A 25,079-nucleotide genomic window follows, 5' to 3' on the forward strand; every position below is an offset into this window, starting at 1 on the left:
GAGTTAAACCTTGGGATTTTGCTTCAAGGAACTGAACTTATAGTGGGACCAGTGATATATAGAGAAAATGGACATACAGGCAGGAGCACACTAGTGGGGAGACGGTAGCAAGTTGTATATGTTGAGTTTGAATTGCTTGAGAAACATCAAATTGCCAATGCTTTGAGTAAGTTGGATATGGAAAAGAGCACTCAGAGGACTGAGGTAGAAATGAAATGTAAGAGCAGTGAGTATTTTGATTATAACTATGGAAACTGACAGAGTAGATGAAGACAGAGTAGTCAAACCAAGGGATAGGCAGTCCTATTGTGTTAAGATGGACACGGCAGGAATGAGAGATCAAAACATGGGCAGGATAAAAGATTATGGTCAGAGAAAGGGATACTGAAGTTAGTGAGTTTTGATGGGACAATATCACATGAGGACAACCCCAGGGTGGGAACTAGGGGTGGGCAGCCAAGGGAGACCGCAAGAAAGTTCACTGGGGATGAGCTGGCTAAGGAAGTCAGAGAGTGAATTATTCAGCAGGGAATCCAGAAAAAAACTTGAACACATCTATTGTGATGACAAGAGCACAGACAGAAAGCTCCAAACCAGCAGGTTTGATACTTTGAGAATCAGTTTCAACTGAGGCAAGAAGATGGGGGCTGGGTTCTACGTGACTTTATCTTTTGGAGGAATGGCTACATTTCAGGGTCATAAAGTGGGAGGGAGTTAATCCTGACAAAGTCTTTGGATGGAAGGTAGGCACCTACTTGCCATGATTCTTCCCTGGCCTGGAAGGAGGTTCTGGAGAGTACAGAGGGGATGCTGACTTTTCTTCTCTTGGTATCTCTGATGGGGAGCTGTTACTAAGGTCAAGCATGGTGACAGGTGGCAGGAGGGAGAAAATGAAACCTGAAGAGCAGCCTTTCTAGCCAAAGCGTAAGCTCCATGTGGTGGGGGTGGGGCTGATAGTCTTCAGTAAGGTTTGACCAGTATGATTAACTACTAGGAACAGATTCTGAACAACTGCTTCACCTTCTCTGCCTAGCCTTTATTGATGCCACTAGACTGAGTTAAAAGCCCCTAATCTGTGCTCTTAGAGCATCTAAATTATCTCATCCCCTATCATGCCATAGGGTAATTTCTTGCTAAATTGTATCTATCTCCAAGTAGACTTATAAACTCACAAGGGCAAGAATTCATGTCTGTCTTGCTCCTAATTCTATGCCCAGCATGTTTTGGAGTGTCTAGACCATGCTAAGAGCTCCATATAGATGAATGAAATGAATGAGTATGCTTTATGACCTGTTAAAAAAAATAACTCTGTGATACAGACGGCAGGCTGGGTGGCATGGGGAATGGAGAGAATTAAGACCTTCCAAGTACCTTTTTGCTTTGGAGGCCCTAGACTTAGGAAACCTCTCACCCAAAGAGCAGCTGGAGTGACAGAAATGTTTTCTGAGGGCCTAATATCAGTTCCAGATGTTTGCAGTCAGGCCGGTTTGTACTTCACCCTGTAAAACATATTTCCCTCACCATCCCCCCACCACTAGCGGAGGGAGTGGGGCCCAGTCTCCAATGACATCACCTCCCTCAAGTTGGTCCAGGGCAGGCAGACGGCAGGCGGGTGAGGGCCCCTCTAGCTTCTCAGACAAAGAGTAGGGCTCAGCCATGGCCTGTGCTGCTTGAGGAGCTATGAGTAATTTCCCCGGTATTTCATAAACAGCTCCAATGTAACTGCTCTATCACAGCCACTGCTGCCACCATCTTCCTCTCCACAACCGGGAGAAGTGGGGCTGGTAGCTTGCTGTTCCTTGCCTTGCGTTATTCCCTCACACAAATTCACCTCCATAACTGTTCCCTTTCACGTAAGAAGGTCTTTAGTCTAAGGTCTAAGATGGGATGGGATGGGTGGTGGGGAGAAGGTCGGAGACGGGGGGGGGGGGGGGGGCGAGGGTGTCCTCTCAGCTGTGTATTAGACTTGATGGGAACAGGAGGTGGAGAGAGATGTCTTCCGACCCTTCTAAACATCATTCTTGGCCCAGTTCTAGATGAGTACCTCATGCTGAAGCCAGCTTGAAGAGTTAAAGCCAGGAAGAGATAGCCGAGACACAGGCAGAAGGTAACATGAAGTATCAAAGACAAAAGAGGAAACAGAGGGAAAGATATCAAGAGGGACATACACAGAGAGAGGGAAGAAGGGAGGGAGGGAAGGAAGGAATGAAGGAAGGAAGGGAGGGAGGGAGGCAGGCAGAGAGAGAATAAAGAAGACATAGAGATCAGGGTTGAGAGTTGGCAGGAAGGGAGCCTCATGTTGGTCAGGCTCCCAAATTCCAGGACAGAAAGGGGGCACTGACCAGCTCCAGATGCTGCGGCCTTTCACGAGGAGAGGTAGGGGATGGTGGAGAGGGCCCGATGCTTCTCTGTGGGGGGCCAACAGAGCCAGCTGGCCTTCCAGCCCTGGACCAAAGGAGCTTAAGCTGGGAATCCCATGTGAGAGAGACAAGTCTCTGGTTTTCAAAAGGTTAGAAAGTATTCCAACAGAGGACCAAAGAAAATGCAGGGGAGTGTGCTGGACGATTATGACAATGGATGAGACTGTTACCCTTCTTGACTTTCCTTTTCTGGTCCTTTCAGTGAGGGAGTTGGTCTCACTGCTTAAGGCCCTTCTGCTCTAAACATTGGAGATTCTCGAAAGGTGGTATGTAAGCAAGCAGTGATCTGCAGGGCCACATTCTCTATAAGGTCAGAGCCCTCCAGCTGCCATCAGATGGCTAGATACTCCATCCTGCTCAGACACACAGATGTCCCATACCCTCTAATTTCCACCTGCTTCTTGGTTTATTCTCAGCAAAAGCAAAGCACATCAGAGGTAAGGTGGACTGGACGAAAGCCGTTTGGACCTGGCAGGGAGGGCAGGTAAAGACATCCGAGCCCCCACCCTCCACCCCCCTTTCTAACACTGACTCTATCACTAAGTCATGTGTGTAACCTCTGGACAAGCACCCCCCTCCTACCTTCCTCAGCCTTTTCCTCTGTAGGTCAAACATGCTATTTGGATTCATTAAATCTGCGTGTGCCTCAGCCCCCCTTCTTGTTCCCACCCCCCACATCTACTCCTGCCCAAGAGGCTGAAACCCATGCCAATTGCTCTGATGAGGCCACACGGGAGAACCAGACGTCTGTTTTTAATATCGATGACAGATTAGCGTGCGGGGAATTCAGCCATCCCCAAAACAAGCCCCATTTCTGCTCAAAACAACTGGAACAGGAGGCTAGTTATGCTTGGCTTTCCCAATAGTGTCCCAGAACTGACAGAGCAATGGCTTCTCTGAAGGAAACAAAGAGGGTGCCAAACCCCGGGGTGGGGGGCGGGAGGAGGAGACAGAGGGGGAGAGTGAGCATTTCAACAGCTAGTTCAAAAGGGTGTTGAACAGATGGCAGTCATAAAGTGTGCGTGTGTGAGAGAGAGAAAAGAGAGAGAATGTGTGTATGCATGTATATCTGTGCACACGCATGCGTGAGCTTGTGAATAAATAAACAATTACAGCACCGGACTTGGCTGCCAGCAGAAATCCAGAGAGATCAAAGAGAAAGCCCACATTTCCCTCTTCTGGCCTCACCTGGCCAAATGTGTGAGTAATCCTAAGTCTCTAACAAAACAAGTCTTAAACCTTATTTTATTGTTTGTTTGTTTTCTTCCTAACATTGAATTTTCCCTTTTCTTTCTTTCTTTTTTTTTTAATTCGCGGAAATTAGAAGCAACTAAATTAGTGCCTACCATGTCCCAAGAACTGTGCTACATTTGACACTCAAAGTAACTAGGGAAATAGGTGCTCTTTTCCCCATTCTACAGATAGGGAAACTGGGGCCCAGAAAAGATGTAGACTGGCCCTACAACTGAGGTAGTGGGAAACTGAAAGCAGAAGCCAGGTTTTCCAAAATTAACTAGGCTTATATCCTCTAAGATGAAGCTCAGTCAAGTAGACTGAAATTTTCAGATTTAGTCCAGGTTCACTTTCCAGATAGCTGAGACACGGTAAAAGTGGCACAAAGGCAGAGATGAGGTTTCTGCTTCAAGTATCCACTTGCAATCATCTACAGCATCAATTAATCATGACACTTAATTTTAGAAGGTTTACTATGTACCCAACTAATCTCCAGAACTACATGAGATCTCATAAGGCCACATAGCACTCAAAGAGTTAACGCCAAGGGTTGAAGTTAAGACATGTATATGCCTACCCATATACAACTCAATGCAGTGAACACACATGTTAAGTGCTGTGAGAGGATACCAAATTACAAAGAACTCACAGTCATTACCTTCCCTCGTTAAAGACAACTGCCCACTGAAAAGTTCAAAAATTTGACAGTGGAGAGAATACAGGCCAAGTAGCACAAGGAAGAGTTAAAAGAATTTGTAATGATGGTGGCAGCTATGTCATTATCTTCAAACTTCTGAATGATAGCAGGAAAAAAAAAGAAGAGGTCATATCTCTGTGGAGTGCCTCCAGACCATGTAACTAAAAAGTAGCTCTAACACTCTTGAAGGAAGGCACTCTTAGATCAGAACACTGGTTCTTGGATAATCAGAAGGAAAAAACTTGAATTTCCATTTTTGGACTGGATAAAGAAACAAAGACTAAATTTATTTATCCTACTGCCTGAAATATTAAGGTTTTTTTAAAGAAAAGAACATAAAACAAGTTTTCAAATTGGAAATCAGGCAACAGAGGACCAAGATCATGAAACATGGAAAACAAATTCTGTGAGCCCTAAAATTTCCCCATCTTCCTGCTTTTAGAGAGTTTCTAAGTCACTGCATGGAGATACCTGGCAGATTTCCTAAATTGAGAAGACAAAGTTCTCAGTCCAGGGAGACCAAAGTGACTAAAGCTTGTAGGATAGAGTAATGACAGGAGAGAGCTGTGCAGAGAGAAAAACTGAAGAGATCTGTGGAGGGTCTCTCTGCAACAATCAGCAGAATAATGGCTAATAAGTATATGTAAGGAGCCTACCAACCCAAGAGGATTAGATAGAACAATGCCCACTGAACATACAGGGGCCAGAAATAGTGTCTATCCTACCAGCCACACTGGAAAATCTCATAATTCATGGGCCATTATGTAGAACACATAGAATGGTCTTGCCTCAATAGTAGGGAATAATTAGCCCTAGACTAAATACTACTCTCATTAAACAAACCTTAAAAGAAAGACCCAAAAGAATCAGTTTCCAAGTAACTTAGAATAGAATTCTATTCTAAGAATAGAATTGTCCCAGAATAGAATTCAAAAATATTTATAGAAATACAACTGGATAAGCAATGAGATCTTCCTGTACAGCACTGGGAACTATATCTAGTCACTTATGATGGAGCATGATAATGTGAGAATGTATATGTGTATGTGTGAGTAAGTCAACTTACCGTACAGTATAAAATTGACAGAACACTGTAAACCAGCTATAATGGAAAAAAATAAAAACCATTAAATTAAAAAAAACAAGAGTTCCCATTGTGGCACAGCAGAAATGAATCCGACTAGGAAACATGAGGTTGTGGGTTCAATCCCTGGCCTTGCTCAGTGGGTTAAGGATTCAGCATTGCCATGAACTGTGGTATAAGTCACAGACTTGGCTCGGATCTGGCATTGTTTGCTGTGGCTGTGCCATAGGTCGTCAGCTGTAGCTCTGATAAGACCCCTAGCCTTGGAATCTCTAATATGCCACGGGTGCAGCCCTAAAAAGACAATAAATAAATAAATAAATAAATAAATAAATAAATAAATAAATAAATATAAATTAAAAAAACAAAAAAAAAATATTTGTAGGAATACAAAAACATCCAGTACACAACAATGCAAATATCATAATGTCTGGCATTAAATCAAAAATTACCTGGTATGCAAAGAAGAAGGAAAATGCATAACATAATGAGAAGAATCAATCCATTTCAACGGACCCAGAACTGACATAGATGTTAGAATTAGCAAGCAAGGACATTAAAACCATTATTATAATGCTATTCCATATACCAACAAAAGTTAAAACATGCCACATATTAATAAGACCTAAATTGAACTTCTAAAGATGAAAATTACAATGTCTGAGTTTAAAAGAAAAAAAATCACTGAATAGGAATAACAGTAGCTTATGTTTTGCAGAAAGTATTGAAGACATAGCACTAGAAACAATCCAAAATGAAACAAAAAGAAATCATTTTTAAAAATAAAAAGAGCATCAGTGAGATAAAGAACAATTTCAAGTAGCCAAACATACGTATTCTTTGAGTCACTGAAGAAGAAAAAGATGGGCAGAGAGAAAAAAAAAAAAAGAGGCCCCTTACTTTCCAGATAGGACAAAACTATAAACCCTCAGAGCCAAGAAGCTTAATAAACCTCAACCACAATAAATAATAAAATTGCTCAGGGGTTCCTATTGAGGCAGAGCGGAAATGTACCCAACTAGTATCCCTGGCCTCACTCAGTGGGTTAAGGATCTGGCATTGCCATGAACTGTGGGGTAGGTCACAGATGTAGCTTGGATCCTACATTGCTGTATCTGTGGCACAGGCTGGCAGCTGTAGCTCTGATTCAACTCCTAGCCTGAGAACTCATATGCCCTTAGTGCAGCTCTTAAAAAAAAAAAAAAAACAAACCTTGAAACCAGTAACAAAGAGAAAATCTTAGAAGCAGCCAGAGGGCAAAAAAAAAAAGGTATGTATATATAGGGGAACAAAAATAGAAACAAGGACACATTTCTCAGTGCAAATAACATAAGAGAGAAGAGCAACATCTTTAAATTATACAAAAAGAAGATTGACAGATTTTTCTTTTTGTATAATTTAAAGATGTACCCAGCAAGAATAGCTTACAAAAGCAAAGGCAAAAAGAATTCATCATTAACAGACCTGAAATATAAGAAATAGTAAAATATATCCTTCCAGTAGGAAGATAATGAAATTAGATGAAAACATGGATGCATGGGAAAGACTGAAGAGCACAAAAATGCATAATCTAAGTGCATTAGCACATACATAAAATTACGTTTTTTATTATTATTTTGCTTTTTTTTTTTTTTTAATGGCCACAACCACAGCATATGGAGGTTCCCATGCTAGGGGTCAAATCGGAGCTACAGCTGCCAGCCTATCCCACAGCCACAGCAACACAGGATCCAAGCCAAGTCTGCGATCTACACCACAGCTCACAGCAACGCCAGATACTTAACCCACCAATTGAAGCCAGGGATTGAACCTGCATCCTCACGGATCCTAGTCAGGTTTGTCAACCACTGAGCCACAAAGGGAACTCCCTATGTTTATTATTTAAATACATTTAAAAGATAATTTACTATTTAAGAAAAATAGTAACAATGAATTATGGAACTTCTGTATATGAGTAAAGTGTATGAAAATACAGCGTAAAGACTTGGAAGGAAGAAATAAGAGTATACTATATAAGATTTCTATACTGTATATGAAGTGTTATAATAGCACTTGAAGGTACATTGTGATATATTAAATATTCATATATAACCCCAAAGTAATTAGAAAACTCACAAAAGATATTTACAACTAATGTCAACAAAAGAAATAATATGGAATAATTAAAACAATCTAAAAGGAAATAGAAAAAGAGAATAAAAGAAACAAAGAAAGGTGGGACAATAGGAAACAAATGGCAATATGATAAACTTAAACCTAACCATGACGCTATCATATTAAATATAAGTGGTCGAAACATCTCAATTTAAAGATAATATCAGGGAGTCCCCATTGTGGCTCAGCAGTGGTGAACCCACTAGTATACATGAGAATGTGGGTTTGATCTGAGCCTCATTCAGTGGGTTAAGGACCTGGCGTTGCTGTGAGCACCGTGGTATAGGTCGCAGATGTGGCTCAGATCCTGTGTTGCTGTGGCTGTGGTGTAGGCCAGCAGATGCAGCTCCAATTCAACCCCTAGCCAGGGACCCTCCAAATGCCACAGGTGTGGCCCTAAAAAGCAAATAAATTAATTAATAAATAAATATAACAATATTAGACTGGATTTTTTTAAAAAAGGGAAAAACCTAATTATATGCTGTCCATAAGAAACACATTTTAAATACAAAGGCGCATATAATATAAAAGTAAAAAAAGAATGAAAAATGGTAGATCATTCTAACATTAATCAGAAGAAAGCTAGGATTGTTAATGTTAATATCTGAAAAAAGTATATTTTGGAGCAAAAAATGTAACAGGGGAACAGACAATCATTTCCCAGTGCTAAAAGGATCAAGCCATCAAGAGGATACAAAAATTCGAAGTGGTCATTCACTTGAAAGAATTTAAAAAGTACATAAAGTAAAAACTGATAGAACTGTAAGGAGAAATAAATACATCCACAGTCATCATCAGAGGTTTTAATACCATTTTCTCAAGTATTGATACAATAAGAAAACAGAAAATCAGAAAGGATCTAACTTGATCTAACTGGCATTTACTAACATCTCATTCATAAATAGATGATTTTAAACTGGATACTGAAAACAATGATAGACTATTTTCTGTGCCATAAAACCAGTCTCAATAAATTTAAAATGATTAAAGTCATAAAAAGTGTATTCTCTGATATGGTGGAATCAAGTTAAAAATCAGTAACAGAAAGGTACCTGAAAAATCCCCATATATTTGGAAATTAACATGCCTATAAAGAATCCATGGGTCAAAGAAGAAAACAAAAGAGAAATTAGAAAGCATTTTGAACTGAATGAAAATGAAAGGACAATTTATCAAAATTTGGCGGTTGGCTACTAAAATAGTAATTAGGGGAGAAAGTTGTATGATAAGAAAAAAATCCCAATCAACATCATCATCCACCTGTCGAGGCTCAGTGGTTAACAAATCTGACTAAGAACCATGATGTTGAGGGTTCAATCCCTGGCCTTGCTCAGTGGGTTAAGGATCCGGTGTTGCCGTGAGCTGTGGTGTAGGTTGCAGACATGGCCTGGATCCCGGGTTGCTGTGGCTCTGGCGTAGGCTGGCGGCTACAGCTCCGATTAGACCCCTAGCCTGGGAACCTCCATGTGCCATGGGAGTGGCCCTAGAAAAGACAAAAAAGGAAAAAACAAAAAAACCGTCATTCACCATCATAAAAATCCAGAAAAAAAGAGGAGCAAATTAAATCCAAAGCCGAAGAAGTAACAGGGATCAGAGTAGAAATAGAAAACAAGAGTGAAAACAGGTGAAATCACAGCTGATCCATTGAGAAGATAAATTAATTACTCAACCTTCTTTCCAGATTGATCAGAAAAAAAGAAATTACCAATATCAAGAATGAGTGTGATAATAAATTCTACAAAATATTAAGATAACAGATTATCACAAACAACTTTTTACCAGTAAATTTTACAACACGTGAAATGGGTAAATTCCTTGAAACACCTAAACTACCAAAACCATTTCAGAAGAAATACATAACCTGAACTTGCATCTATCAGAAAATTAAATTAGTAATTAAAATCTTCTTACAAGAAAAGGTCTAAGCCCAGATTATTTCACTGGTGAATGATATCAAATAATTTTTTTTTTTGTCTTTTTAGGGCCACATCCACAGCATATCGAGGTTCCCAGGCTAGGGGTCAAATAGGAGCTGTAGCTGCCAGCCTATGCCACAGCCACAGCAATGTGGGATCTGAGCCATGTCTGCAAGCTACGCCACAGCTGAGGTGAATGCCGGATCCTTAACCCACTGAGCATGGCCAGGGATTGAACCTGAGTCTTCATGGATACCAGTCGGTTTCATTAATCACTGAGCCGTGACAGGAACTCCCCAAACAATTTTTTAAAAAATTACTAATTCTACCCAAATACTTTCAGGAAATGAAAAAGAAATATTTTGCAATTTACTTTGAGAGGCCAGAATTATCCTGACAGCAAAACAGACAAAAGCATTAGGAGAAAGCTACAGATCAAAATCCCTCACAAACATAGATGCAAAAATCTAAACAAATTTTTAACACGACAAACAATACATTAAAAAGATAATGTGTCACGACCATGTGGGATTTACTTATTCCAGGAATGCAAGTTTTTTTTTTTAATCATTTGAAAATTCATCAATGCAATTTACCATATTAAAAAAAAAAAAGACGGAACATGAACTATGTGATCATTTCAATAGACACAGAAGATTCAACATCCATTTTCTGATTAAAACGAAACAAAAACCTCAGCAAACTATCATTCAGTCTTTTACCATTCAGTACAATATATAAAGATGCAAGCATTGTGTTGGGAGGTAAGACGGACTGGTCGTGGGACTTGTGGGAAGGTCACACACCTCTCTAGGCTTCACTTTCTTGATCTATAAAAACAAGCTTGGTAATCATTTGGAGACTAAAGCTAGCAAAATGGAAGCATAAGAATTTCTAGCGCTTGTCTCCTCTCTGCCACCCCCTCAACTACCTCCACTGAAAAATCAATTCAAGCAATTAACTGTGCACAGAAATACCTTCACAAGAACTAAGGGTTCCAGGTGGGGAATCAGAGCACCTGGGTGAAGCACAAAAATAAGAAGAGATGTTTTGAGGAGGGTAGGAAAGACAGATTCACATTACTCCCATAATCTTCCCTCTAAGCCTGAGCAGCCCTGGGCAGAGAGAAACCGTCCCTCTGGTAGGAAAGAGAAACATGGGCTCATGCTGCACCCCAGAGCCAGCTCCCATGGCTACAGGTGGTTCCCAGAGGCTTCTGTGTGCATCTAAAGCCTGTAGCTCATCCCAGCAACTGCTGGCTCCAGGGGCCCCAGCAGCTTCCACGGCAGCAGGTTCCCAGTGGACTCTCACCAATCCAGGCCCCCAGATCACCGGCTGCCTGCCAGCTCTGAAGGCCCCCGGGTCATCCCTGTGGCTCAGGCTCCCCAGTCAGTGCCTGGGAATCCAGGCTCTAGGAAATTACCCTTGAACTCCAGCTTTTAGCTGGGTCCAGCACCAGGCCAGCTACCACCAACTCAGGCTTTTGAACCATCCTGGACCCAAGCTGGCTCCCATGGTCCCAGGCCTACCCTTATGGCCCAGCCTCAAAGCCAGTCTTCACAGACCCAGGCTCCCAGCCTGCCCTAAGTCAGACCATCCCTCAGACCCACCCTCCAGGATGACACCACCTCTTGTATACTCTCCAAGTACACTTAAAACACTCTTTTAAGGGCCATTTTCCCCATCGTCTTCTGCATGTCTAAATGACTTCCAAATCTTCTTCCCCCGAAATAAAGACAACTATTTCAGAATGTCTTGCTCAAAAAGGCAACTCCTTGAATTTCTCCATCTCTTCTGATATGGAGATGAAGATATAAAATATGAAATATATTGTAATACATATCTCTGATAGGGAGATATATAATAAATATATTATCCAGAGATAATATATTTACAGACCAAGATCTTCAAAAATGTAACCTATAGGCCTTCCGAAGCAGAAAAGGTCAAATACTTTTTTGAATGAACTTAACACCTTAGTATATGACTTTGAGGATCCAACTTCCAGAACCAGAAATTCTTTTCAGGTACAATTTGCTACCTTCCCATGCTGAAAATCATACCAAAAAAAAAAAAAAAAAACCACACAGACCAATGTGGGCACTAGGTGACAATACCCGAACAATGAAACTTCCCAAGGCCTTGCCAGTTCAGATGACACCAAGTCTCCAAGGGTATTTAGAAAATCCTGGTTTCTCTCCTCTGTCACACTATCTCAACAAAAGAGGAAGTCTTGCACTTTTTACTCACCTGTGTAGAGGTCTGTATCTGTGTATTCATCCACTTTCTTGTGCTGTAGGATATAGTCTGAGACCTTGGTCCCGATGGCTGGCTGAACATCAACCCACTCCAAGGAGACCACAGTGCTGGAGGGCTCGACAGTAGGGGAGAGCCGCAGCCTAGGAGGGGGACAGGGAAGGTGGTTTGCCAGCCAGCATTGTCTTGGCCCCCCGGAAAAGTCTGCGTGTGTCAAGCCTTAAGCACAGGATTCAGTCTGGCTTCGAATTCTGACTCAACCCACCACCAACCCCTGCAGAGACTTAGGCCATTAATTACCCCTCTTTTGGCCTCTATTTTCTTGTCCATAATGGGGATAAGAAAACCTAGTTTTCCAGGCCAATGTGGAATCCGGTCAATTAATCCGAGTACACAATATGTGCTCACAGAAATTTGATGAGATTTCCATTTGTTTAAACCCTATTCTCCATGATGCTTGACTTTCAATTAAATCAACCATGCCTTCAAAATATCTTCCAATCTCTCTTCTAATCCCACAATATTTTGGTCAAGTCTTTAATGTCCTTAAATCAATACTCCCTCTCAGAGGGCAGGGACCCTGGGCAACTCTTTTATAAAGCAAGAAATAACAGAATGATTAAGGTGAGAACCAGACGGGTCCTTTGAGAGAAGGAAATGCAGTCCCCTCATCTCACAGAAGGTTTGAAAGCAGGCCCAGGCAAGGGAGCGATCTGCGCAGTCATACAGCAAGGTGGGGACAGAACCAGCATGGTGATTCCTTCTCTCTTTCCACTACACCCACCATCTCTTCAAGGACTGTCTTACTAGGCATCCACAACCTTGGCTCCTGGCCAGATATCCTCCACTCTGCTCACCACTTTCTCTCTTCATCACACTTGCCTAGTCAAGATGACCTTCCTTTACTTCCTCAAAGGGGGAATTTACTGCATCAGGACTTTCCCATGGGGCTCTGCTTTTGCCTGAAACACAACTGCTGCCATTGGCTGTCTGGCTAACTCTGATTCTAACTCAGGTATTTTCAGATGAGGCTTCCCAGACTCTTTCCCTCTCCTCCAACTAAAGCATCTCTCTTGAGTCTCTCCATTAATACATCTTTGTGGGGATTTTTTCATATTTTTATTATTTAAATGTTTAAATGATATCATGCTTTCCTGCTTTTGCTTTGACATCTGTCCTCCTCACTAAATGGTCAGCTCCCTATGTGCACAGGCTGTGTCTCTCTTGTTCATTAATGAATTCCCCAGTGTCTCACACCTAGCAGGTGTTCAAAAATTATTTGTTTAATGGATGAATTACAAAGCTTCTTAGAAAAGGTTCTACACTTTATCTCCATAGCCCCAGTGGTCAACACAGGGATTGACAGAGCTGTCGTTAGTGCCCAGTAAACCTTTGCTGAATGGATGAGTGAAGAAAGTCACGATGGATGGCGTGGCACTATTAAAATAGCACACACTGTAATATCAATGTCTTCCCCTGAGCCATGATTCTATTCTGCCAAAGGTCTTTGCTTTCTCAAAGGAGCTAGGCTCCCAGAGACTTCAGGGATCTGGTAAAGCACCCTAGGAACAGAAGCAAGCCATGGCCTGGGCTGGCAGGACAGGAGGATGGGTCCATGGAAAGGGGTGGCCAAAGGAAGAGGGGCCATACATACGTACACCGGCTGAGGGAGGGGGCTGCAGTTGGGCAGCCCGCTGGCATCAAAGGCGCTGAGGTCACACCTGCACCAGTCATCAATCACGTCCCCTTTCCCTGAGCACCAGTAGGAGCTCATCAGTGCACTCTTGAAGGCCTGGAGACAGGAGGACAAAAGAGATGATGATAATGGTGGAACAATGGAGAGGGAAGGTTCCAGTGGCCGTGATGGTAGCTGACCCAAGCTTCAGGGTAGCCCTCCTGGGCACAGGACACCATCTCTTACTTAAATCCTTAGCACTCTACCACCAGGTTCTGCTCTGAGCCATTCTCTACCCAACAGCCACAATGGGTTGCTGAGATAGGATAGTAATATCATCCACTGAAAACCTCCCCTGGGCCTGACACTCTACCTTTATTAACCTTTTATCTTCACTACCCCATGCAATAGCTATGATAACAATTATTTTAAATATTTTTTAAATATTTTTTTTTTCTTTTTAGGGCCACACCTGAGGCAAATGGAGGTTCCCAGACTAGGGGTTGAATTAGAGCTATAGCTGCTGGCCTATACCACAGCCACACCAACACCAGATCTGAGCCATGTCTGTGACCTACACCACAGCTCATGGCAACGCTGGATCCTTAACCCACTGAGCATGGTCAAGGATCGAACCTGCATCCTCGTGGATGCTAGTCAGGTTCATTAACTACTGAGCCGTGATGGGAACTCCAATAACAATTATTATTATTTCCCATTCTAAAATTGAAAAACTGAGGCATATAGAAGGTAAGTAATTTATCTGAGGTTCTTAGCTAGCAAGTGATGGATCTGATCCAAGGGATCTGATCCAAGGTAGTCTGGCTCCAGACCCTGCCCTCTTTAACAACTTGCCACAATGCCTCTTGTAGAAGTCCGAGCACTTCACAACCCTGCTTAGAAACCTTTAGAGGCTCCCTATACCTCTCAGGATAAAGTCTAAATGCCTTGCTTTAGCTCTTGACCTCCTCCCTAGTCTTATCTCTCATTGCTCCCCTGATTTTTCCCTTGCATGCTACCACCCACTCTCATGCAACCACTAACATTTCCACCAACAGTGCATTCCTACTCATAAAAAGTGTACTCTAAATCAGGATACAGCAAAGTGCTTCTGCAAAGGACCAAAGGGTAAATATTTTTGGCTTTATGGCCAGGCAGTCTCTGCCACAATTACTTAACTCTGCCTTGGTGGCATGAAAATAAGTGACATAGACAATACTTTAAATAAATGGGCATGTTTGTGTTCCAATAAAACTTTATTTACAAAGACAGTCTGCAGGCTAGATTTGTCCGGAGGTCCCTTATTTGTTGACCCTTGCTCTAAATGATGGTCAATGTTCCATTTAATTGAAATGTGTCTATATGTCTCTTTTGTGAATACATCCTGTCCACTCTCCTGGAATACTCTTAACCCCATCCCCACCTTGGAAGCCAATTCACTATTTTGGTCTTAAGAGGTTCTTTTCTATGAGAACCCTACCTTGACCTTCTTAAGCCTGGACTCACACTCCTCCGCTGGATATGACAATACCCTGGACCACACCTAATCATCGCATCTCCTTGCCCTTCTCACCCAACAGACTCTGATCCCACCAAGGGCACAGGCCATGCCTTAGTCACATGAGTATTCTCATGGGACTGAGGATGCTTATTCAGGCAGTGTTTACTGAATAAATGAGCAGACCCTGACCGTTAGGCTCAGGCTCAGATGCGCTTTATGCTCTAGTCACTCCATTTACACTGACGGTTCAAGGCACTGGGGATTCAGAATGTTTGCCAGCTTTTTTTCAAACTTAGGGATTCCTAAGAACATTCATCTCTTATTCATTTGCCAGGCAACAGACTCTACATGCTTGCTTTTTTCTTTTAATATTTGTTTACTTTCTGTGTACTTTTTAAAGTTTCACACTGCCTGCTACCACAGACACCTGATTCCCCAGGTGTCCCTTTTCCATCCTGTGTTCAAAAGACTCAAGTACAGCATGTTTGTAGAAAGTGGGCCTGGGGTATGTCTCCTTAGGTACCCAGAACACAGATCTAGAAGGAGAAGGTCAAGAATGCTATTGTATAATCCTCCAACACTACCCTCTCAGCACCGCTGATAAATAGGCTCTGAGGATTCCTACCATATGTCATTTTCCACATCCTCTTCTAGGGGAAAAACAAATGACCTAATTTCTCTGAAGTAAGAATAGTGACACAAAGACAGAAAAAAAAATAATTCTAGTAAGAGCTAATGCTCATGAAGCACCTAATCATACAGCATAAGGTCCTTTAAGGGCATGAAAAATGTAATTTTCACAACAGTTCTGAGAAATAGATCTTCATTTGTAGGTGAATCAGAGTAGTGAAGTAATATTCCTAGCATCACACAACAGGAAAATGATGGAGGCAGAATCCCAACTCAGATCTCTGTGACCCCACCCAAGAATAGGTCCATCCGTCCCTTCCTCCCTCCCTTTTATGGCCACACCCAGGGCATATGACAGTTTCTAGGGTGGGGATTGAACCCAAGCTACATCTGAGGCAGTGCCGGATCCTTCAACCCACTGCACCAAGCCAGGGATCGAACCCCTGTCTCCATTGCAACCTGAGCTGCTTCAGTCAAATTCTTAACCCTCTGTGCCACAGCAGGAACTCTCAGGAATTTTTTTTTTTTCCTATTTAACAATGCAGGACTGTGGAGTTGACCCCAAGCAGGGTTGCCAGAATCAATAAATAAAAATACAGGATGAGGAATTTGTCTTGTGGTTCAATGGGTTAAGAAGCTGACATAGTATCCCTGAGGAAGTAGGTTTGATCCCTGGCCTCACTCAGTGGGTTAAGGATCTGGCATTGCCTCAAGCTGTGGTGTAGATTGCAGATGCTGCTCAGATCTGGCATTGCTGTGGCTATGGTGTAGACCGGCCACCACTGAAGCTCTGATTTGACTCCTAGCCCAGGAACTTCCATATGCTGCAGGTGTAGCCATAAAAAGAAAAAGGAAAAAAAAAAATACAGGATGCCCAGGTAAACTGAAATAAACAACAACTTTTTTTTTAAGTATAAATATATCCCATTCAGTGTTTGCATATAAAGTATGTGGGCCTTAGTCTGGTACACAATACAGCACAAATCAGAACCCATGTCAGGAACAAATGTCTATTCTCCTGGCACCAGAGGGGGTGCTCTCGTGAGGGCAGAAACCAGGATGGGTGGCAGGAGATCACGCTGACTGACTCTCTCCTCCTTCCATGTGCAGGTTCCCTCCTTACTAGTGTGTACAACTGCTCCTGGATTCAGATTCTGCAACATCTCCAGTTAGAGCTAAGGGCTTAATTGCCATAATGGGGAAATCCAGAGCCATGGGTGAAAGTGACACAGATGGTAAGAGACTCTCCTGGACTCCAATAAGGGGAGGAGAGAGAACATCCTGTCTTATTTGTGTATGTGTTTTTGTTTGTTTGTGTTTGTGTGTGTGTGTGTGTGTGTGTGTGTGTGTGTGTTGTAATCAACAGTCACTGGAGCTTGTGAAAAACAAGAGAGGAAATCTCTCTGGACTTTGTGAGTTTCACCATCCAAGCAGCTCTTGGGAAGAAACCCTGCCAGTGAGTCTCCACATTCAATGGCTCTTTCCCAAACCCTGAGGAGCAATACAGGGACAGCAGCAGTGGCCAGGCAGACTGTGGATAGAGCACAAACACACCCTGATAAAAGGCCTACATCAAACAGGGAGCCCTCGCAAGGCAGCAGAAGCCAGCAAACGTCAATGCAGGTCTAGCCTTCCCCTATGTCTCTGGCCCTTGCAACACACCATGCTGAATCCAAATAGATCCCAGGGGAGGAGCAGCATAGAACATTGCAGCTTGAAGAGACTCCGTAAACTGTCCATTCAAATCTGTTTTACAAATGCACATACAGTGGCATCTGTAAGATGCCAGAAAGGCTAGCTGGCTGGTCCGAGATGAAAGAACCATTTTCTGATGAAATGATTCTATTCCTCCATTTAATTCTCAAAATTACCCTTTGGGATGGATGTCCTAGCCCCATTCAGAGATATGTGGAGGAGGAGGGATTTGAACTCAAGTCCATCTGAATTCTGGCATCCTTGACTTTCCCAGGTCACACAGGAACAATAAATGCCAAGATTTCATCCAAAACATCCTTTTCAGCTGCTCTGCTTCTATCACGTGCTTTTGTGGTGTGTGTCTGTGCGTTCTCAGAGGAAATTGAGAGTCAGCACTGGAAGCATTGTTGAATTCTAGCTTCTAAGTCAGGGAAGGGACTTAAGAAACAAATCTTGTGCTTAATACAGGGCTAAGTGCTGCATTTGCATGGCCATTGGTTTTCCTAATAATGAAGGTCTGCATTTCCACTAGTGAAAGCTTCCAACTTCTGGCTAATTAACTAGCAAACCAAGGCCAGCAGGAGGAGAAAACAGCCACAGAAATGTTAAGCAATCAAAATAAACCAGGATGTACTCCTGACTCTATTGTTACTTTCCTCACTGAACTTTGCCCAAGTTATTTCTCTCTTTAAGCCTCAATTTCTCCACCTGTAAAATGAGGACACAAAACGTTTATTTCAGAAGGTGTAATTAACTGAGTTTCCTCCTCCAATACCACTGTGCCATCTAGGTGCTGAGCAGGGAAATGAACAAGACCCAGTCACTGACTTCAAAGGACTTACAGTCTAAAGATGAGACACACACAATTACAAATAACATGGTTCGAATGCTATGAAGTAACACACACAGGAGGCTGTGGGAATACCAAGGAAGAGGACCTTCCAGCCCTAAATTTTTTTTTTTTACCATGTCTAAGGAAGCTTATTCTTTAACACTCTGTATTCCATTAACGTAAATACTTGGGAGCGTCTATATAGAATGTCACTAAGTCCTACAAATTAAATTCTATGCTCTATACGTACACTGGCTGTATTTTTACACTGAACAATTACACTCAGAGGCTGACACCAAGTCTGCTATTTCTGATACTGAGAGGGTTCTGGTTTGTATAACCCAAAAGATGCCCTGAAGTCCTCACTCAAAGCTTGATGTATTTGTTACCTTCATAGTGCGAGTAAGCTTGGTCATGTGCCTGATAGTCAACCCTTTATCTGAGGAGATAAAAAGCCTTCTAGAGAGAAAATAATAGATGACCTTTTACTCCCCTGGTTCCCTCTTAGGGCCTAACACAGGACCTAGTAGGTAACATAAGTCAGTCAATATTTATTAAATTGAGATAAAAGTTCAAAAGCTGAAAGAAATGGACCTGTTTATAAAAGATATCACAGAGGCAGGAAAATGTGAGTGTGCAATGCTCTTTCCTAAGACTACTTGTATCTCTCGTGTCAGTGAAGGACAGTTCCATCAATTCGGTACCTCCTGCCAGAAACTGGGGGTCATTCTGGGCTCATCTCTCACCTTCATAACATGTCTCAAACCAGCTTCTCTTCCGTGGCCCCACACCTGTCTTCCTGGTGCAGGTTAGCAATGCCCCTTCTCTAGGCAACTGTCAGAGCCTCCAGACAGGCCTTTGAGTGCCAATCTTTTCTAGCGTATCCTTTCTCAGCTTTCAAAAAGATCACTGCTTTTTCCCAACCCCTCTGTGTGGACCCCTTCAAAAGCTCCACCACATTCTGATTGAGGCCTCTATTTCTTAAATCTGATTTTCAAAGTCTCTTGTTATTCAGCCTGTGGCTCTTCTCCCATCTTCTCCCTGCTGTTCCTACTTTATGATCCAGCACATACCAGCACATTGCTTCATACCAAGGCTTTTCTCATGCTGTAGTTGTTGTCTAAAATGCCTTTCTTTTTTTATTACATTTATAATTGTACAACGATCATCACAACCCAATTTTATAGCATTTCCATCCCAAACCCCAGGCGCATCTCCCTACCCCCTAACTTGTCTCCTTTGGAAACCATAAGTTTTTCAAAGTCTGTGAGTCAGTATCTGTTCTGCAAAGAAGTTCATTGTGTCCTTTTTTAGATTCCACATGTAAGTGATAGCATATGATGCTGGTGTCTCCCTGTCTGACTAACTTCACTTAGCATGATAATTTCTAGGTCCATCCATGTTGCTGCAAATGCCATTCTTTCTTTCCTTTTAATGACTGAGTAATATTCCATTGTGTATATGTGCCACATCTTCTTTATCCATTCCTCTGTCGACGGACATTTAGGTTGTTTTCATGTCTTGGCTACTGCATAGAGCTTCGCAATGAACATAGGAGTGCATGTATCTTTTTGAGTCAGGGTTTTCTCAGATGCCCAGGATAGATGCCCAGGAGAGGGATTGCTCGATCAAATGGTAATTCTATTTCAGTTTCCCGAGGGACCTCCATACTGTTTTCCACAGTGGTTGCACCCATTTACATTCCCACCAACAGTCTAATAGGGTTCCCTTTTCTCCACAACCTCTCCAGCATTTATTGTTTGTAGACTTCTGGATGATGGCCATTCTGGCCAGTGTAAGGTGGTACCTCATGATAGTTTTGATTTGCATTTCTCTACTAATGAGTGATGTTGAACATCTTTTCATGTGTTTTTGGCCATCTGTATGTCTTCTTTGGAGAATTTTTAGGTCTTCTACCCATTTTTTTGATAGGGTTGTTCATTTTTTTGGTATTGAGCTGCAGGAGGTGTTTATAAATTTGGGAGATTAATCACTTGTCAGTCACTTCATTTGAAAATATTTTCTCCCATTTTATGGGCTTTTTTTTTTTTTTAGGGTTTCCTTTACTGTGTAGAAACTTTTACGTTAATTAAATCCCATTTGTTATTTTTGTTTTTATTGTCATTACTCTAGGAGTTAGATCTGAGAAGATGTTGTTTATGTCAGAGAGTGGCCTGTTTTCCTCTAAGAGTTTTATAGTATCTGGTCTTATATTTACATCTTTAATCCAGTTTGAGTTTATTTTTGTGCATGGTGTTAAGAAGCATTCTAATTTCATTCTTTTACATATGGCTGTCCAGTTTTCCCACCACCACTTATTTAAAGGGCTGTCTTTCTCCATTGTATATTCTTGCCTCCTTTGTCAATAGATTAGTTGGCTGTAGGTGCATGGGTTTAATTCTGGGCTTTCTATCCTGTTCCCCTGATCTATATTTCTGTCTTTGTGCCAGTACCATACGGTTTTGATGACCACAGCTTTGTAATATAGTCTGAAGTCAGGGAGCCTGATTCCTCTAGCTCCATTTTTCTTTTTTAGGATGGCTTTGGCTATTATGGGTCTTTTGTGCTTCCAAACAAACTTTAGAATATTTTATCCTAGTTCTGTGAAAAATGTCCTTGGTACTTTCATAGGGATTGCACTAAATATGCAGATTGCCTTGGGTAGTATAGTCATGTTGATTATATTGATTCTTCCAATCCAAGAGCATCAAATGTCTTTCCATCTGTTTGTGTCATCTTTGATTTCTTTCATCAGCATCTTATATATAACTATATATAAGAGTACTGGTCTTTGGCTCTTTAGGTAGGTTTACTTATAAGTGTTTCATTCTGTTTGATGTGATGGTAAATGGGACAGTTTCCCTAATTTCTCTTTCTGATCTTTCACTGTTAGTATATAGAAATGCAGTCAGTTACTGTGTATTAATTTTGTATCCTGTGACTTTGCCAGATTCATGGATGAGCTCTAATAGTTTTCTGGTAGCATCTTTAGGATTTTCTAGGTATAATATCATGTCATCTGCAAACAGTGATAGTTTTAATTCTTCCTTCACAATTTGGATTCCTTTTATTTCTTTTTCTTCTCTGATTGCTGTGGCTAGGACTTCCAAAACTATGTTGAAGAGTAGTGGCGAGAGTAGACATCTTTGTCCTGTTCCTGATCTCAGTGGGAATTCTTACAGCTTTTCACCATTGAGAATGATGTTAGCTCTGGGTTTGTCATATATGGCCTTTATTATGCTGCGGTAGGTTCCCGCTATGCCTACTTTCTGAAGGGTTTTTATCAGAAATGGATGTTGGATTTTGTCAAAGACTTTTTCTGCATCTATTGAGAGGATCATATGGATTTTATTCTTCAGTTTGTTAATGTGGTGTATCACATTGATTGATTTGTGGATGTTGAATAATGCTTAACATCCCTGGAATAAATCCCACTTGATCGTGATATACAATCCTTTTAATGTACTGTTGGATTTGGTTTGCTAGTATTTTGTTGTGGATTTTTGCATCCATGTTCATCAGTGATATTGGCCTGTAGTTTTCTTTTTTTGTGGTATCTTTGTCTGGTTTTGGTATCAGGGTGATGGTGGCCTCATAGAATGAGTTTGGGAGTGTTCATTCTTCTGGAATTTTTTGGAATAGTTTCAGAAGGATAGGTATTAGCTCTTCTCTAAATATTTGATAGAATTTGCCTGTGAAGCCATCTGGTCCTGGACTTTTGTTTGTTGGAAATTTTTTAATCACAGTTGCTATTTCATTACTTGTGATTGGTCTATTCATCTTTTCTATTCCATCTTGGTTTAGTCGTGGAAGATTGCACTTTTCTAAGAATTTGTCCTTTTCTTCTAGGATGTCCATTTTATTGGCATATAGTTGCCTATAGTAGTCTCTTATGATCCTTTGTATTTCTGTGATGTCCACTGTAACTTCTCCTTTTTCATTTCTAATTTTATTGATTTAAGCCTTCCTTTTTTCTTGATAAGTCTGGCTAAGGGTTTATCAATTTTGATGATCTTGTCAAAGATCTTTTAGTTTTATTTCAAACTAAACCAGCTTTTAGTTTCATTGATCTTTTCTATGGTTTTCTTCATTTCTATTTTATTTCATTGATTTCCGCTCTGATCTTTATGACTTCATTTTTCTGCTAACTTTAGGTCTTGTCTGTTCTTCTCTCTACAGCTGCTTTATATGTAAAGTTAGGTTGTTTATTTGAGCTTTTTCTTGTTTTCTGAGGTAGGCCTATATTGCTATAAACTTCCCTCTTAGAACTGCTTTTTCTGCATCCCATAGGTTTTGGAGTGTTGTATGTTTGTTGTCATTTCCTTCTAGGTATTTTTTAATTTCCTCTTTGATTTCTTCAGTGATCCACTGGTTGTTTAGTAGCATGTTGTTTAGTCTCCATGCGTTTGTGTTTTTTGCAATTTTTTTTGCTTGTTGTTGATTTCCAGTCATATTGCATTGTGGTCAGAAAAGATGCTTGATATGATTTCAATTTTCTTAAAGTTACTGAGGCTTGATTTGTGATAATGTGTTCAATCTTAGAAAATGTTCCATGTGCACTTGAGAAGAATGTGTATTCCGCTGCTTTCGGATGGATGGTCCTGTAAAAATCTATTAAGTCCATTTGGTCTAATGCTTCATTTAGGGCCTGTGTTTCTTTGTTGATGTTCTATCTGGAGGATCTGTCCATTGCTGTAAGTGGGGTGTTAAAGTCCCCTGCTTATTGCGTTATTGTCAATTTCTCCTTTTAAGGTTGTTAGCAGTTACCTTATATATTGAGGTGACCCTATGTTAGGTGCATATATATTTACAATTGTTATATCTTCTTCTTGGATTGATCCTTTGATCATTATGTAATGTCCTTCCTTGTCTATTTTTTTTTTTTGGTCTTTTTGCCATTTCTTGGGCCACTTTCATGGCATACGGAGGTTCCCAGGTCTAATCGGAGCTGTAGCTGCTGGCCTATGCCACAGCAACATGGGATCCAAGCCACATCTGCAACCTACACCACAGCTCATGGAAACGCTGGATCCTTAACCCACTGAGCAAGGCCAGGGATCGAACCCACCACCTCAGTTTCTAGTCGACTTCGTTAACCACTGTGCCACAACAGGAACTGCCTTCATTGTCTCTTATATTATTTATTGTAAGGCCTATTTGGTCTGCTATGAGTATTGCTACTCCAGCTTTCTTTTGATTCCCATTTGCGTGGTATATTTTCTTCTATCCTCTCACTTTCAATTTGTATGTGTCCCTAGAAGTGAAGCGGGTCTCTTGAAGATGGCATATATATGGATCTTGTTTTTGTATCTGTTCAGCCAGTCTATGTCTTTTGGTTGGGGCATTTGGTCCATTTACATTTAAGGTAATAATTGTTATGTATGTTCTTATTGCCATTTTGTTAACTGTTTTAGATTTGTTTTTTTGTTGCTCTTTTTTCTTCTTTTCTTCTCTTGTTCTCTCCTCTTATGGTTTGATGATTACCTTTACAGTTGTATTTGATTTGATTTTTCTAAGTATATCTGTGTATCAATTGCAGATTTTTGGTTTGCAGTTGCCCTAAAGTTTTGATATAGGAGCCTATACACACACACACAATTGTTTTAAGTTGTTGGTCTCTTAACTGCAAGTGCATCTCCAGTGTCCTGCGTTTGTACACTCCTCATGATTTCTGATTTGGGTAGCATATTTGTGCATGGATGATTTCCTACCTTTACTGAATATATACCTTTACTTGTGAGCCTTGTCATTTGTGGTATTTTTGATTCTAGTTGTGGCCTTTTCTTTTCTGCCTAGAGAGGTTGCTTTAGTATCTGTTGTTAAGCTGGTTTAGTGTTGCTAAATTCTCTTAGTTTTTGCTTATCTATGAAGCTTTTGATTTCTCCTTCAAATTGGAATGAGAGCCTCGCTGGGTAAAGTAATCTTGGTTGGGTGTTTTTTTCCTTTCATCACATTAAGTGTATCATGCCACTCCCTTCTGACCTGCAGTTTCTGCTGAAAAATCTGCTGATAACCTTATTGAGGTTCCCTTGCATATTGTTTCTTTCCCTAGCTGCTTTCATTATTTTCTCTTTGTCTTTAATTTTGTTCAGTTGGATTAATGTGTGTTTCGGGGTGTTCCTCCTTGGGTTTATTTTATATGGCACTCATTGTGCTTCCTCGGATTTGAGTGAGTGGTTCATTTTCCATGTTAGGGAAATTTCTGGCTATTATCTCTGAATACTTTTTCTGTTCCTTTCTCTCTCTCTTCTCCTTCCAGCACCCCTATAATACAGATGTTGGTGCATTTAACATTGTCCCAGAGTTCTCTGAGACTGTCTTCAACTCTTTTCAATCCTTTTTCTCTTTTCTGTTCTGCATCAGTGATTTTCACTAGTCTGTCCTCCACCTCACTTATTTGCTCTTTTGTCTCCTGTATTCTGCTGTTGCTTGCGTCCAATGAATTTTTTATTTCAGTTACTGCATTTTGTATCTCTACTTAAGTTTTAAATATTGTATTTCTTTGCTTAATGTTTGCTATAAATTTTCAATCTTCACCTCCAATTTATTTCCAATGTCTTGCATCATCTTCAGCATCATCAGTCTAAAGTTTTTTTCCAGGAGGCTGATAATCTCCCAATCACTTAGCTGTTTTTATGGAGTTTTTTCTTGGCCCCTTATCGGAGTTATAGTTCTCTGCCTTTTCATTTTTATAGGTTTTTGGTGTGGTCTTCTTTTTGCAGATAATAGAGTTGTAGCCTCTCTTACTTCTGATGTCTGCCCCACTTGTGGCTAAAGTTGGTAAGAGGGCTTGCTGTAGGCTTCTGATGGGAGGGACTGGTGCCTGCCCACTGGTAGGTGGGGCTTTGTCTCTGGGTGAGATTAGATGTGGCTGTGTGCCTGGGGGGGTCTTTAGGCAGCCTGTATACTGATGGGTGGGGCTGTGATCCCACCTGGATCATTGTTTGGCCTGGGGTTTATCAGCGCTGATGGGTGGGGCAACATTT

General features: G+C 41.2%; 1 protein-coding gene across 3 annotated transcripts in view; it reads right to left on the reverse strand.

Annotated features, from left to right (window-relative positions):
- ASTN2 (astrotactin 2) overlaps positions 1-25,079 on the reverse strand; it is a 912,080-nt gene that overhangs the window by 152,803 nt on the left and 734,198 nt on the right. For all 3 annotated transcript variants that reach the window (XM_047768264.1, XM_047768263.1, XM_047768262.1), the window contains 2 exons: positions 13,419-13,552; positions 11,755-11,903 (listed from right to left, as the gene is read on the reverse strand). In XM_047768264.1, the coding sequence (XP_047624220.1) occupies positions 11,755-11,903; positions 13,419-13,552 (283 nt within the window). The remainder of the gene's footprint in view (positions 1-11,754; positions 11,904-13,418; positions 13,553-25,079) is intronic.

Source organism: Phacochoerus africanus, chromosome 2, assembly GCF_016906955.1.
Source record: "Phacochoerus africanus isolate WHEZ1 chromosome 2, ROS_Pafr_v1, whole genome shotgun sequence".
Classification (NCBI taxonomy): Eukaryota; Metazoa; Chordata; class Mammalia; order Artiodactyla; family Suidae; genus Phacochoerus; species Phacochoerus africanus.